Source organism: Aquarana catesbeiana, linkage group LG04 (assembly GCF_042186555.1).
Source record: "Aquarana catesbeiana isolate 2022-GZ linkage group LG04, ASM4218655v1, whole genome shotgun sequence".
NCBI classification, from domain to species: Eukaryota; Metazoa; Chordata; class Amphibia; order Anura; family Ranidae; genus Aquarana; species Aquarana catesbeiana.
The window spans coordinates 620,252,204-620,267,836 of record NC_133327.1 but is presented as its reverse complement, the minus strand read 5'-3'; the positions used below and the strand labels follow the sequence as shown (position 1 = coordinate 620,267,836).

At 40.8% G+C, this 15,633-nt stretch overlaps 1 protein-coding gene across 1 annotated transcript in view; it reads right to left on the bottom strand.

The window, feature by feature from the left end:
• The window catches only part of PARP1 (poly(ADP-ribose) polymerase 1), a 108,827-nt gene that overhangs the window by 27,083 nt on the left and 66,111 nt on the right, over positions 1-15,633 (bottom strand). Inside the window, exons 9-14 of the mRNA XM_073628305.1 lie at positions 15,105-15,245; positions 13,800-14,033; positions 9,905-9,973; positions 8,145-8,277; positions 6,736-6,931; positions 2,066-2,194 (exon numbers count right to left, since the gene is read on the bottom strand). Of these exons, the coding sequence (XP_073484406.1) occupies positions 2,066-2,194; positions 6,736-6,931; positions 8,145-8,277; positions 9,905-9,973; positions 13,800-14,033; positions 15,105-15,245 (902 nt within the window). The remainder of the gene's footprint in view (positions 1-2,065; positions 2,195-6,735; positions 6,932-8,144; positions 8,278-9,904; positions 9,974-13,799; positions 14,034-15,104; positions 15,246-15,633) is intronic.

Here is a 15,633-nt window from a genome sequence, read left to right as displayed (position 1 = left end):
CTGCTGTGATTGGACGTGCCCCAGACCCGAGACATGCGATACATGATTCTGAAGGAGAGCTGCCTTGTATATACACATTATACCATCAGCAAGCGGTTAAAGAAGTTCCTTCTGCCACTGTGTGTGTGCGCAACATCCAGTGTAATCCACCACCAATCACACTAAATTGACTCACTAGAAGAAATGGCTGGTCAGATTATAAACCAGCAAATATGCAAACAAGCCGATCTCCTCAATGGTTAATGGTTCCTCGTCTCTTGCGAAAGACAGGGCTCCTCACAATAATGCCACTTGTACATATTACGATCACAAGAGGATTATAGAAGAAAGGAGGCTTCCATAGTGAAAGCCTAAAAATAGGCTTTTATTTAAAATACATCAAACCACTCACATTTCCAAAGTGTCATTCCTGACACGATAACAACGCTTGATCGTATACCCATACCCATCGATTCCGGCTAGTAATCTGGACCGAGAGTACGATAAAGGCATGAGTGATAACGTCGACGTCCTTGGGGCAAGGAATGCCACTTTAAAAATGTGAGTGGTTTGAATTATTTTAAATAAAAGCCAGTTTTTAGACTTCCTTACAGTATGAAAGCCCTCTTTCTTCTATACTCCTCTCATGTGTGATCCTAATATGTACAAGAGGCATTACTGTGAGGAACCATGTCTTTAGCAAGTGATGAAAAGCCATTAGCCATTGTGGAGATCAGCTTGTTTGCATATTTGCTAGTTTGTAATCTGACCAGCCATTTCTACTGATGAGTCAATTCAGTGTGAACGGCGGTGGATTACACTGGATGTTACATACACAGTGGCAGAAGGAACTTCTATAAGAAGCTGACAACATTGTTTATGTGACGCTTTCTGATTAATACTGACTTTTTTATATTATATTGGTTGAATAAAAGTAATTTTTTGCACTAGGAATCACTTTGCACAATATTTGCTTTTATAATGTATTTGCAAATTTTTATGCATATTAGCGCATTGATATATATTCTGTATATTATGTGTGTAATGAGATAATTTCATTTTGCAAAGCACTTTAAATATTAGATTGTGAAGTAGTACAATAATTTAAAAGAGGTAGAGACAGATCAGCACTACCCATTTTATCACTTTATATATTTATGAAACACAAAATAATATTACCCATTTTTTTTGTTAAAATATTAACACGAGATTGTGTTGAGTGAAATCGATACCAATCGTCTCAAGCCTTAAATCTGCACACACTCATGAATCAACATTGTCCATAGGCGTGGTGTTAAAAGCCACTACATGTTATCAGTATAGAGTTCGCTATGAATGACAGTCGTAGAGTTACTGCTTTCACACCGGCCTGTGCAGCAATACCCAATAAATGTAACGCAATTGCGTTGGGGACCACGGGCTTAAAAAAAATATTTTCCATTACAGTATATCTTAACTTATTTTCTTAAGTTTGTTTGCTATCACATAGGGGGCTGGATAGCAAACCCATACCCAAGCCCCCTCCCCCCAATGTGACAGCACAGTAGAAAGGACAGGTCCTCTTTAAGGAGACATCAGAGGTCCAAAAGACCCCTAACGTCACCTATGGGCCCCACTAAAGCGGAACCACGTGCTTGATTAGCTTCTTCTCCAGCCATCTTCTGGAGTGTGTGGAACTGAATCTCTTCCAACAGAAAGCAGACAGTCCACTTGACAGTAGTAAACACAGCCACTGCTAGAACAGCTAGGAGTGTGCCTAGAAACCTTTGCTACCTACCGTAGTTTATAAAGCATGCTGGAAGACAAGTGGGTAAATACACCAATTCTACGCACAATCCATCAGCATTAGGCTTCTGTAATATGCTACTTTGTGATTGAGAGGTTAAGATGCAAGATAGATCCACTATAACCAAATTGGTAGCTGTGTCACTTAGGGTAACAATTAGCAACTATTTCAATATCTACAGAACTGAAACTGAAAGAAGTGTAAAAAGTATTGCAAAGATCTTTGCAATGTGGAACGGAAGGCATTTTTTTTTCCCCTTTCAAGAAAACAAACCACACCTACTGGATACAGAGTACCTACCTCAAACTCCACCATGGCTTTCTTCATGCTCTCCACATCAAATATCAATTTGATGAGTTCTTGCACCGGCTTTGCAAGTTTGGACTTTGTTCCAGCTCCAACCGAAAGCTTTTTCACCACATCCTCCTCCTGACAAGACACAACAAGCAAAGGGAAGAAGAAATGACATGATTAATGACAGTGTCAATTTTGTGATCTAGGTCCTGTTTTAAGTTTGGTTTCTAGACTACTGGTTTGACCCTTTCATGCCCTTAGATGTCCAGACCATAAGTTTGCCTCTTCAGTACATGTCCATTGACTTGACAATATGACAATTTTCTTGCTTAAATCATTTTTAGATTTCATTGATTTAACCACTTGCCATCCGGGCCAATTCTGACATTTCTTTCATATATGTAAAAATCTGTGTTTTTGCTAGAAAATTACTTACGACCCCCAAACACACACATATAATATAAAGAAAAAAACACTAAAGTTAGCCCAATTTTTTTGTACAACGTCAATAATAATGTTACATAAGATTGCGCACACCCGGGAATGGCGCCAAACTTCGGTACTTAAAAAACTCCATAGACTACGCTTTAAAAGATTTTTTACAGGTTACTAGTTTAGAGCGACAAAGGAGGTCTTCCACTAGAATTATTGCTCTTGCTCCAACATGTGTTGTTTGAACGCTGTTTACATATGTGAGTGCGACCTACATATGTGTTCGCTTTTGCGTGAGAGCATAAGGTTATGGGGGCGCTTTATTTGTTTTTTTTTTTACACTTTCTTTCATTTGTTTTGTTTTTTTTTATCACTTTTATTACTATTACAAGGAATGTAAACATCCCTTGTAATAGGAATAGGGCATGACAGGTCCTCTTTACAGTGAGATCTGGGATCTATAAGTCTATAAGTCCCCAGATCTCTCCTTTATGCTGGAAAGCCTGAGATAAAAGAAAAAAAAAAAAAAAAAAAAAAAAAAAAAAAAGTGACGTCTTGACTTCACTTCCAGCCTTCGAGGGTAAACTGCCATAATACTCTGGCTTGCCAATCGCACGGGCGAGACCGGAGAAGCACAGGAGGGCAGTTTTTAAAAGGCAATCAAGCGGCTAAACAGCCACTAAGAGGGATTTTACTTTGCAGGGAATCGTTGGCTGAAAAAAATAAAAATAAATAAAATCTCCCTGTAACCGCTTCAGCCCCGGAAGAATTTACCCCCTTCCTGACCAGAGCACTTTTTGCGATTCGGCACTGTGTCGCTTTAACTGACAACTGCGCGGTCGTGCGACGTGGCTCCTAAACAAAATTGACGTCCTTTTTCCCCCCACAAATAGAGCTTTCTTTTGGTGGTATTTGATCACCTCTGCGGTTTTTATTTTTTGCGCTATAAACAAAAAAATAGCGTCAATTTTGAAAAAAAAACGCATTATTTTTTAATTTTTACTATAATAAATATCCCCAAAAAATAATTTAAAAAACATTTTTTTCCTCAGTTTAGGCCGATACGTATCCTACATATTTTTGGTAAAAAAAAAAAAAAAAAAAAAAAAAAAAAAAAATCGCAATAAGCTATTATTGATTGGTTTGCGCAAAAGTTATAGCGTTTACAAAATGGGGGATAGTTTTATGGCATTTTTATAAATTTTTTTTTTTTTTTTTTTTTACTAGTAATGGCAGCGATCAGCGATTTTTATTGTGACTGCGACATTATGGCGGACACCTCGGACATTTTTGGGACCATTGTCATTTATACAGCAATCAGTGCTATAAAAATGCACTGATTCCTGTGTAAATGACACTGGCAGTGAAGGGGTTAACCACTAGGGGGCGGGGAGGGGTTAAGTCAGTACTAGGGATGTGTTCTAACTGTAGGGGGGACGGGCTAGCTGTGGAACGTCACTGACCTCTGCTCCGGATGACAGGGAGCAGACATCAGTGACACTGTCACTAGGCAGAACGGGGAGATGCTTGTTTACATCAGCATCTCCCCGTTCGTCCTCTCCGTGAGGCGATCGCGGGTATCCCTGCGGCAAACGAGTCCGTGGGACCCGCCTCACGGAGCTCCCGGCCGGCGCGCACGCAATGGCACGGTGGGGAATTCAAATGGGACTTACAGTTACGCCCATTTGCCCAGCCGTGCCATTCTGCCGACGTACATTGGCGTGCACCGGTCGGGAAGTGGTTAAAGCCCAGAACGTCATTTGATGGCCTTCTGGTGGGAAGTGGCTAAGGGTGTGTTTGTGTATGTAAAATTTCTAACACTTTAAAACACCGACAACAATAGATTGCATTGGCCTCTGCCAGCTTACTTATAAAATTGTAACATATTAGTGATCACATGACTGGATACATTCTGAATGATTACCATTCATAACTGTAAACTCACAGCGGCAGCTATGACAGCTGTTTAAAGGATCACTAAAGTTATTTATTTTTTTTTTTTTTAAATAACAAACATGTTATAATTACCTCCACTGTGCAGCTCGTTTTGCACAGAGTGGCTCCGAACCTGGTCTTCTGGGGTCCCTCGGCAGCTGTCTCGGCTGCCGCCCGCAAGGACCCAACACCTTCATGCGAGCTCCCACACATGGTGTTGAGTGCTTGCGGGCGCGCTCCTGTGATACAATCGGCGGCCATAGCTGCTCACTGTATCACTCGGCCCCGCCCCCCGGTGCACCACATAATTGGATGTGATTGACAGCAGCGCGAGCCAATGGTTGCGCTGCTTTCAATCCATCCACTCTAGCCAATCAACAACCAGGCTGAGTGGCGAAGAGGATGTCGGGGGCGAGCGCGGGACTTTCGAGAGGTCAGGTAAGTAAAACGGGGGGGCTGTATTGTCGGATGTTTTTTCACAGAATGCATTAACCACTTCCCGACCGCCGCACGACTATATACGTCCTAAGTTTGAACGGGGATATCGTTGTTATGGCAGCAGCTAGCTGCCATAACCCCGGTATCCCCGTTTTCGTGCGGCGGCCGGCTTTCAGATAAAAGTGGTCCCTGCGGCGGATTCGCCGCGAGATCACTTTTATCGGTGGCGGGAGAGGGCCCCCCCCCCCCCTCCCGCCGCGATCCGGTGCCCTCCGCCGCTTACCGGAGCCGTCGGTAGCGGCGGAGGCGATCGCGTCCTTCTGCGTGGTGTGTCTGGAGACGAGTGAGGCCAAGATGGCGCTCACTTGTCTCCATGATACTGCTGGGCGGAAGCGACGTCAAAACGTCACTTCCGTCCACGCCTCTTAAAGGCATATTTTTTCAAATGTCATTTTTCTAAATGACTTTTTTTTTTTTTATTGCATTTTAGTGTAAATATGAGATCTGAGGTCTTTTTGACCCCAGATCTCATATTTAAGAGGTCCTGTCATGCTTTTTTCTATTACAAGGGATGTTTACATTCCTTGTAATAGGAATAAAAGTGACACAATTTTTTTTTTTTTTAAACAGTGTAAAAATAAATAAAATATTTTAAAATAAATAATAAAAAAAAAAAAATTTTTAAAACCCCCCTGTCCCGACGAGCTCGCGCGCAGAAGCGAACGCATACGCGAGTAGCGCCCGCATATGAAAACGGTGGTCAAACCACACATGTGAGGTATCACAGCGACCGGTAGAGCGAGAGCAATAATTCTAGCCCTAGACCTCCTCTGTAGCGCAAAATATGCAACCTGTAGAATTTTTTAAACGTCGCCTATGGAGATTTTTGAGTGTAAAAGTTTGACGCCATTCCACGAGCGGGAGCAATTTTCAAGCATGACATGTTGGGTATCAATTTACTTGGTGTAACATTATATTTCACAATATAAAAAAAAAATTGGAATAACTTTACTGTTGTTTTATTTTTTTATTCAAAAAAGTGAATTTTTTCCAAAAAAAAGTGCGCTTATAAGACCGCTGCGCAAATACGGTGCAAAAAAAAGTATTGCAATGACCGCCATTGTATTCTCTAGGGTGTTAGAAGAAAAACCATATATAATGTTTGGGGGTTCTAAGTAATTTTCTAGCAGAAAAACCTGTTTTAAACATGTAAACACCTAAAATCCAAAACGAGGCTGGTCCTTAAGTGGTTAAGGTGAAAAAACTTTTACCTTTACAACCCCTTTAAGGGATGACATTTATTAAAGTATCTCCAGCACAGAAACTGTGCTCAGGAGCACTTTTATACAGATTGTGGGTGGAAGGGAGTTAAATAGTTTAATTCCTCAAAGCATGCAGATCTGCATCTATAGAAAATATTTATGCAGCATGGTACTATACAGGGCTTTCTCTCAGGGAAAATTCATGAAATATACAGTTTTAGATACTGAGTTCATAGATTGCTCAAAGGTTGTTTCCACTTTCATGCTACCCCCATACTTCATTAGTATTACCAGGACATCTTTCTAGATAAAGCACCCATGCTCTGACAACAGCCAGGCCAGAATGTCACATTACTGCACAGGCTCCAGAAATGTACCCTTGGGACCCTATTCGAATGAGATCAGATACAAAAATACACTGGACATTGCATTCACACTCGGCATTTTCAAGCTGTGCTTTAAAAAAATGTGTGGTGGCTTGGTCATAATAAGGCCATACTGCTGGCTCTTGTCCCATAAATCTACACAATTAGGTTTTTAAACTTGCTGGTGTGTTACTTTGATCAAGTAATTGATCATGTCTACTTTTATGCAACTTCACACACTTACTTGGCCATAGTCTATCTCCAATGGATAGAACTTATTGGGATATTTGGTGAAGTTGGTGGAGTGCCAGGCATTGCCAGTCTTCTCTTGATACAGATTAAGGAAATGGTCAATAGCTTCCTCTTTAGAAGACATTTCCTCCAGTTTGTTACTGCCAATAACTGTTCCGACTCGGCCCCACGACCGGAAGACCCAGAACCTGTAAAATTTACATGAGACTACAGGGTTAATCCACACACCTACGAAAGTAATAATGTACACTTTATTTTAAAACATTTTTCGTACTCTTTTTCTACTATAAAGTATTTGGTGCTATAAAACAGAGATAAAACAGGTTACATATTAGTAAAAAAAAAAAAAATAAATAATATCACGACATGCATTTTTAAATGCGACTTGTGCACCTGACTTATCAGCCTCTTATCCTCTCTGTACAGAACTAAAGCTGCCCACAGATGGACCAAAATTTGGCCAGTTCACCAGGGACCGTCTGAATTTAGATCAATGTGCGGCTGTCTCTGTTCGACAGAAGTTGGACGTTAGAGAGATTTAGGTCGAACAGACAAGTTAGAAAACTTGTCGCTGGTTCCCGCTGGCTGAACATTAAACAAATAAAACAAAAAAACAAAACACAACACTCATCTATGGCTAGCTTCAGACTGGGAAAGGGAGAGGCAGCACTAGGAGAAAATTAGGTGTGCAGCATTCACAGCACTAAAAACGAACATGCTGGGACCAGAGTAATGGCCTCATCTTCCTGTTGCTGCTCCTTTCCTGTCAAATCACAGGCTGGGGAGAGGGAGGCAAGAGGCACTGTATAACTAGGACAAAATCCAGTCACCAATCAGGCTCTGTTGTCACTAAAAAAAGTGTAAAAAGATTGCAAAACACAAATCCTTAGAAAAAATGGCTCTGGTGTTCAGCTTTAACTATTTGGTATCTGAATAACCATTCCCCCATCATTTCTATATTATAGAATTGGTGACCTACTATTTCTCCTCCGCAAAATACCGAGCCACCCTTTGCAGAATTCTTCTCCATCTCTACTAAAAAAAAAAGCATTACTACTTTTTCCTGTAGTGATAAGCAGATACAACCACGGAGTTCAGAGAGGGACCAGGCATACGGCACTCCCATAAGATTCCTCAAGCGAAATGTATCTTTTCAATATAATTGAGATCTATGGCATGGACAGCCAGTGTGTATTAAAAGGCTTTTGATGGCAGGGGCTTCTCCTATAACAACCTGCCTCTGAATTTTCACAGCTAGACTTCATCTACTTAGAAGCCACTTCTTTTGCCAAACACAACCCAAGCCTACAAAATCACTCTAATCTCCTTCTCATTTACTTCTATTCCAATATCAATGAATCATTTTAACCAATATTATTTCTCTAAAAATGAGATACAGACCTGGCATCTCTGTCATGTTCTATCAACTGCAGTTTATAGTAGGAGTTTGTCCCTCGGGATATATCCACCAGACCTAGGGTGGCACTATAGATCTTGCCACTTTTCTCCAACACATGACATGAATTTTCGAGGCCTAAAAAAAATCATATATATTTGTATCAGGTTATTAAAGTTTTCATGGCATAAAAGGTGTACCCTGTCAGTCTAATAAAATTGTGGTAAGAAGTGTAGGAAATTCATACTAGGGTTAGACTATCATATGTTTTGAAGAGGAAATCAAAACTCAGAAAAGCCACACTAAGGGCTTGTTCACAATTGACTAAATTTATAATGCTGAACAAACGCTCCTATAATGTTAGTATGAACGTTAGATTCGCATTAATGAGCTTTAGTATGGGTGCAAGACTGGAGTTTTAAAATACCGTAGTTAATGACGAGTTAAAAATGCCCCCCAAACGCCCTATGGCGCACCGCAACTGCCTGCCAGAGCACAGACTTGAATAGAAGGCGTTTAAAGGCTTCAAAACGCCTCCTGACTCGACATTAGGCTTCAAGTTTGAAGTGACGCAATGCGAACACTTCCTGTCTTGATAGTGTGACCAGCACTGTGTGCTGTCCATTGTATCAGCTGCATAGGCATTTGAGGGACGTTTTTAACGCCTCTCAAATGCCTGCTTATAATGCCGGTGTGAACTTAGCCTAACCCAAGCAAAACGTATAAAAACAGCAAATAGACCGAGTCCTCAGTGTGAACTGAATCCAGGGCTGCAAGGCTAGGATGCAAACTGCTTATCCACAATACTGCCTGCAGGCTCTCAGCTACGGTAACCAATGTTACATTAGAACTGAAAATGTAACTTGTAAAAAGCAAACTGAGGAACACAACATGGATTTAAGCAGAATTACTTGAAGAATATGCAGATTTTCTAAAATCTGCTGCCGTTTTCAATCTGAGTGTTTTTAAAAATGAAGTGTCCCCACAGATGTCACTGCGGAAGTAATCAACAGCCTAATCTCTGAGATGACTAGTTTGGTTTTGACACTTGCATTGTGTGGCCCTCTGTGTTTTAGTGCTAGAATTAAATATCACCCCAGAGCATTAAAGTGAGAGGTGTGACCAATTAGGTACATGAACTATAACTAACATGTGAGCACACACGCCAAGGGAAGCAGGGACCCTCTCAAGGTGTTAATATGGTACTGCGGGACTACCATTAGCTTTAAAGAAAAACAAAACCCAAACGAAGCAAATTACATTAAACATGGGGAAAATAAATGGTCTAAATAACCTGCAGTTCCAGCTTTACTGTTCAATTCAACTTGCCCCTGTGAAGCCTTTTCCAGCACTAAGCTTTGTTCTGTCTGTCAATCCAAACAGAAGACCCTTTGAAGCCAAGAAAAGCTTTGCCAGTTGAAATACTGGGGTAGGGCTTTTTGCCAGAAGAGGGCAGGGCATAACTGGGACTTTAAGATCTTGCACACAGCATGGGGCTCAGATCCAAGGGGGGTCTGTCCACAAGAACACATAATTTGACTTGAAAATAAAATCAAGCACCTGAAGACATTAAAAAGGTGGCTGGACTTCAGCTGTGTTGTTAGCTTGGGTACCTTTTAGGCCAAATCAAGCTCACTTGAAGGACAGCAAATTAGAGGGACAAACCTCCAGGCTAATGAAACACACAACTAAATAAAATATCCGCTTTTGCCATACTATTGGGGATTGTGGGTCTTAAAAGTTTTCTTCTTTATAGATTACTCACCTGAGTCTGGATCAACAGCGGCTCCACCTTTAACAGTTAACTTCATCTTTTTCTCAGACTTGCTGCTCCCTGAAAGAAATAAAAAAAAAAAAAAGAAAAAACTTTTAAAAAGAAGCAGTTTACATTGTAGAGGTACATTTATGTTGGCTTGTGCGTGTATAAACTGATATGAAGGGATGGTCTTCCTTTGTATATTCGGACACCACTACCTGCCAAAACAGCCCAGGGGTCCAGGATTTTTCTGAACACTACATTGCAGGTAAGCTAAGCAGCTTGGTCCATGATCAGTTCCTATGTAACTTGACAATAAAGGTGATGTACAAGAGTCACTTAGCCATTTTCCTTTTTTTTATAACTATGTGGTATGTATATAGTACGCGGTCGTATGGAAACCACAGGAGAGATATGTCTGATAACTCCTCAGCTAACGCCGACACCGATTCCTCATCTAATTTTTTACAAGCAGATCGGAGAGGGATCTCCACCACCCGGATGCAGACTAGATCTCGGTACAACAGAGACAAGATGGGAAGCCAGGACAGACACCGCAACACACGAGGCAATTATGGTCGATCAAGGGAGATTTAATACACAACATCTCCAGACGGGTCTTGTCACCGGAGGAGGTAGGACTTTTTAATCGTGGTTTATCATTTTGTCCCAAAAGTTACCTAGATCCATTTCAATTAGATCAGGATCTATACCGCTTATTCCGCAATATTAGATGGAAGGTCCATTTTCTTCACAAACCTTTCACCCAGGATGAAACAACTGAGGGGAGGTTGAACTTTAAAACTTTGGGGTTAACAATGAAATCTAAAATCGGTTCCCCCTACTACTTATGTACCGGTTGAAATGTTTGTGCAGGAGGTTACCCGTGATGTGAAAAATCTTATACATCAAGTTGATTACAAAGATCATGTACCTAATAATCTATCCCCCCAAGAAAGATCAGCTCTACGTGAGCTAACTAAACGGAATGACATTATTTGTAAACCGGCGGATAAAGGGGGTTCAGTCGTGATTATGGACCCTCAGGTATATGAGAGTGAGATTCAGCATCAACTGGATGATCCTACTGTGTACAAACGCATACATTCAGATCCCACATGGAGCATTAGAAAGATTCTAGAGAGCATTTTGAAACCAGCAGTCAAAGAAGGGTTAATCTCACAGGACTTATTTGAAATTTTGTTACCATCACACACAAGTATCCCTGTTCTATATGTGTTACCGAAGATCCACAAAGACAGTCATTCCGCACCAGGATGCCCGATCGTGTCAGGGAGAGAGTCAATTTTTGTTCCCACAGCTAAATTACTGGACAAGGTACTGTCACCTCTTGTGAAAAATACCCGATCTTACATCAAGGACTCTAATGTCTTTCTTTCGAAAATCAGAGAGTTACCACTGATTCATGATGATTTGATCCTTGTAACTTGGGATGTAACAAGTCTTTATACATCGATTCCACATAAGGCAGGCATTGAAGCAGCAATCAGTCTAATCAGAGATTGTCATGAATACTCAGAAGCCCAGATCTCCCTGTTTGAAAAATTATTCAATGTCATTTTATACAATAACTATTTTCTTTTTAAGGATCAATATTTTGTACAGCTGACTGGAGTTGCCATGGGTTCCAATGTTGCCCCGCCATACGCATGTTCATTCATGCATGATTTTGAACAAAGATACATCTTTGATAATGAGAATTTTCAAAGGTACTGCGCCACCTGGTGGCGCTATATAGATGACATTTTTGCAGTATGGCGGGGCAACACTGAATTGTTAAAAGCCTTTGATGAAATGATTAATGGTTGTTCTCCCAATATTCAATTCAAAATGCAAGTTGGTGATGGTTGGGTTCCTTTTTTGGATGTACGAGTCTATATTGAACAGGGACGGATTGAGACCAATCGGGCGGCACAGAGGTGTAGTGGATAGCACTCTTGCCTAGCAGTAAGAAGGGTCGCTGGTTCGAATCCCAACCACGACACTACCTGCCTGGAGTTTGCATGTTCTCCCTGTGCCTGCGTGGGTTTCCTCCGGGTACTCCGGTTTCCTCCCACACTCCAAAAGACATGCTGGTAGGTTAATTGGATCCTGTCTAAAATTGTCCCTAGTATGTATGAATGTGAGTTAGGGACCTTAGATTGTAAGCTCCTTGAGGGTAGGGACTGATGTGAATGTACAATGTATATGTAAAGCGCTGCGTAAATTGACGGCGCTATATAAGTACCTGAAATAAATAAAATAAAAATAAAATCTGTACACTAAGCCTACTGATAGGAACCAACTCTTAAGATTTGATAGTTACCACCCCCCCCCCATGTATTTGGCTCTATTATCAGAAGCCAGCTTCTTAGGGTAACACGGATCGTGAGCAACACTACAGTGAGGGACAATAGATTAGAAGAGATGTGCTGTAAGTTTAGAGAGCGGGGCTATCCGGATGGTCTGATCACACAGGAACTTAATAAGATTATAAAGCCAACTAAAATCTGTAATTATAAAAAATAATCGATCAACTAGATCTAGGATACCATTCACTTTTCAATTTCACAGTTATAGTGATAAGATCTTTAACCTAGTGAGGAGACATTGGCCAATTTTAAAGCGATCATATCCACAGATAGAGGAATTCCAACAAATTCCTATGAAAGCTTATCGGCGCAATAAAACTTTGCGTGACTCCCTTGTGCGATCTGAATTCAGATCCGATACCCAGGAAACAAAAACAACATTTCTGGGCAGGAAAAGAAAGGGTTGTCATCCATGTCTTAATTGCATTCAATGCAATTTGATGCTTAAGGGAAATCACTTCATTCATCCTACAACTAAAAATAAAGTAACACTTAATGGCTTTTATACGTGCCAGACATCCTATGTGGTATACATCCTCTTATGCCCATGCAATCTCATCTATGTAGGTGAGACTACCCAGAAAATCAAGGATCACATTGCACAACATCGCAGTACGATCCGACATCCACAGTCAGGTCTCCCTGTGTCACATCACTTCTCTGAGATGGGACACAGAGATACCGATTTGCGATGCATGGTTTTGGAGGAAATATCTCCTGACAAAAGAGGGGGGGGACAGGATTTTTACTGAGGAAACGTGAAGTTTGGTGGATCAATAGACTACAGTCTCTATACCCGGATGGTATGAATAGAGATTATGATCTATACCTATTTTTATAGGATGTGGATGCAGGGTAGTGTAATGATCTGATATATGACATGTATATTTTACATCTTCTCTAGATTCAATGGAATGAATTCCCATTTGAGAAATCAGCCAACAGAGTTAACAGTTGAAATGGGTTAAGAAATCTGAGACTATATTATAATGAACCAGAATGATTGCTGATGTATTAATGCATAGATAAAAATGTTTTGATGATAAGAGATCTTGTTGACTTCGAGATTATGTTTGAAAAGAAGACGATACTTTGTAGGATACATGAAGTTATTGTTTGTAAATATTTTTGGTGTATGGAATTGTAATGTCATTCACTATTATCTTTAGGCAGTGAGGGTTAATCTTTTAGGTTTAGTTAATCAGTAATGGTAATGGTTTGATTCGATACATGTGTGGTGATGTGTTGGGTGGGGATAAGAGAAGAAAATGATGTCGGGTTCTCCACCCACAGCCAGAGAAGCCTGATGAAGAGCGATTTACGCGCGATACTGTACAGTAGCTTGCACGTCTGCACTTTCAAGTTTTGTATGATTGGAGTTTTCAAGTAAAAGAAACATTTGCATCAAGCATCGGTCCATGTTTTTTATTAATAGTATGGTAAAGATAAACCATATATTTAGCTTGTAAAATAAAAAAGCTCAAACTGTGGGGGCTGCTATAGTTTGCTGTACCCCTACACATGACACTTACCCTGCTCCTCCTTTACTTTGCCAGTACTTTTCCCAAGTCCTGGCTTTGATTTTGCCTGGGGCTCCTTTCTTGCCTCCTGTTTTATTTCTGCACCCCAAGTAGAGATGCCATGCTGGGTAAGCAGGTCCTGGAAGCTTTTGCCAGACTGAAGTTCATTCAGGAAGTCCTCGCTCACCACTCGAATATTGGCTGCCTTTACATCCTCCATTTTCTTACTCATCTTCTCCACCTCCTCTGTAAATGCGCAGAGTAAAAGTTTGGTCAAAATCGAAATATCAAAGAAGAATTCTGCTACTGCATCTAAATTGATCACAATAAATAAGCCCAATGTCATGACAAAAACTATGGTCCTTTGCACAAAATTGCCTGTTTGAACTGCAGAAAAGGAAAAAGGAAAAGCTGGGCCTTTAGATACCTGTAGTAAAGTTTAACGATTGATCAAAAGGTCTAGGGGTCTACCCCTTAGAAAAATGAAAGAAAGCTGAATAGTCTCTCTCTAGCACAGAAGTATATCTCATCCAGAGGAAGCAAAATCCAAGCTTCTATAGAAAGGACTTATATCCCCATAGGTATGCTATTATCACCCAACAAATTATGAAACTATTAATACATAAAAAACAGTTTACAGCCAACTTAGTTGGCCTTTGCGACTAGAATAGCATCCAATCTTCTGGAAAAGCTTTCCATAAGATTTTAGTATAGTCTGTGGGCATTTGTGCCCACTCAGCCAAAAGAGCATTTGTGTGGTCGGGTACTGATGTTGAGAAAACTCAGCTTGCACTCTGTTCCAATTTTTTCCAAAGTTTCTCAAGTAGGGTTGTGGTCATACAAAAAGGTCAAAATGTATCTGTAAGATGTTGTTGCTATGTGATTATATCACTACTTACTTACCCTAATGAGATTTGAGTAAGTCTGCATTGTGGTTTATTACTCTGGACATCACCTATGTACTTCCTGTTGTGTACTATGCCATGCTATTGTTCCTTGGTTCTCTTTTTCAATAAAGTTGTTTTTTGAAAAAAGAAAAAAAAACAAAAAAAAAGTATTTGTATGTTCTAACATTAACAATTCAGATGGGTGACCTTATAGTGCATCTGTCAATGGTAGGTGTGTCTCGACCCCCCCCCCCATTATAGTTTTGGAGTAGAAAATGTGCCGCCTTATGTTTCTCTTGCACTTCTTATACACATACAGTTGACGAACAGTGTGGGAACACAGGTAGCCAGCCATCTGTTTTCCATGCACAATTTGCAGAAGACAGGCAGAGCAAACAAGAAAAAACATGCAAGCCATGGAGGTACTTACTTTGGGTGCTGACACATACTGTGGCTTTGTTGGCGGATCCAGTCGTCTTTCCGCCTAGTTCTTCAATTATTGCCTTAACATCATCTTTGTTCTTGGACAGCTTGCCGATGAGCATAACAGTCATATTTGTCAGCGGCTTGCCTATTGGGAAAGTAATTCCACAATTAAGGAAAAAAAAAAAAAGGGTTTGTATAGGAACATGGGAAGGAAAAACTTCCCATTACTGTCCTCAACAACTGGATTCCTGCAGGCATTCTCTCCAATGATGTGCAGAAAATGGAAATCTATTTGACAGGTTTCCTGCAACAAAGACCTTCAATTCAGCAAACCGATAACAGGCATTAACCCTTTTGCTGTCAGATCCATTTTTAACTACTTGCCGACCAGCCGTCATTATACGGCGGCAGGTTGGCTTCTATGCACAAATCGTTGTAGCTGTACAGCGGTTGCTTTAAGGGGTATAGGGGGCGCGCCGGCCGCATGACTGCGGAGCCGAAGATGTCCGCCTTTGACCCGCGATCACTCCTGA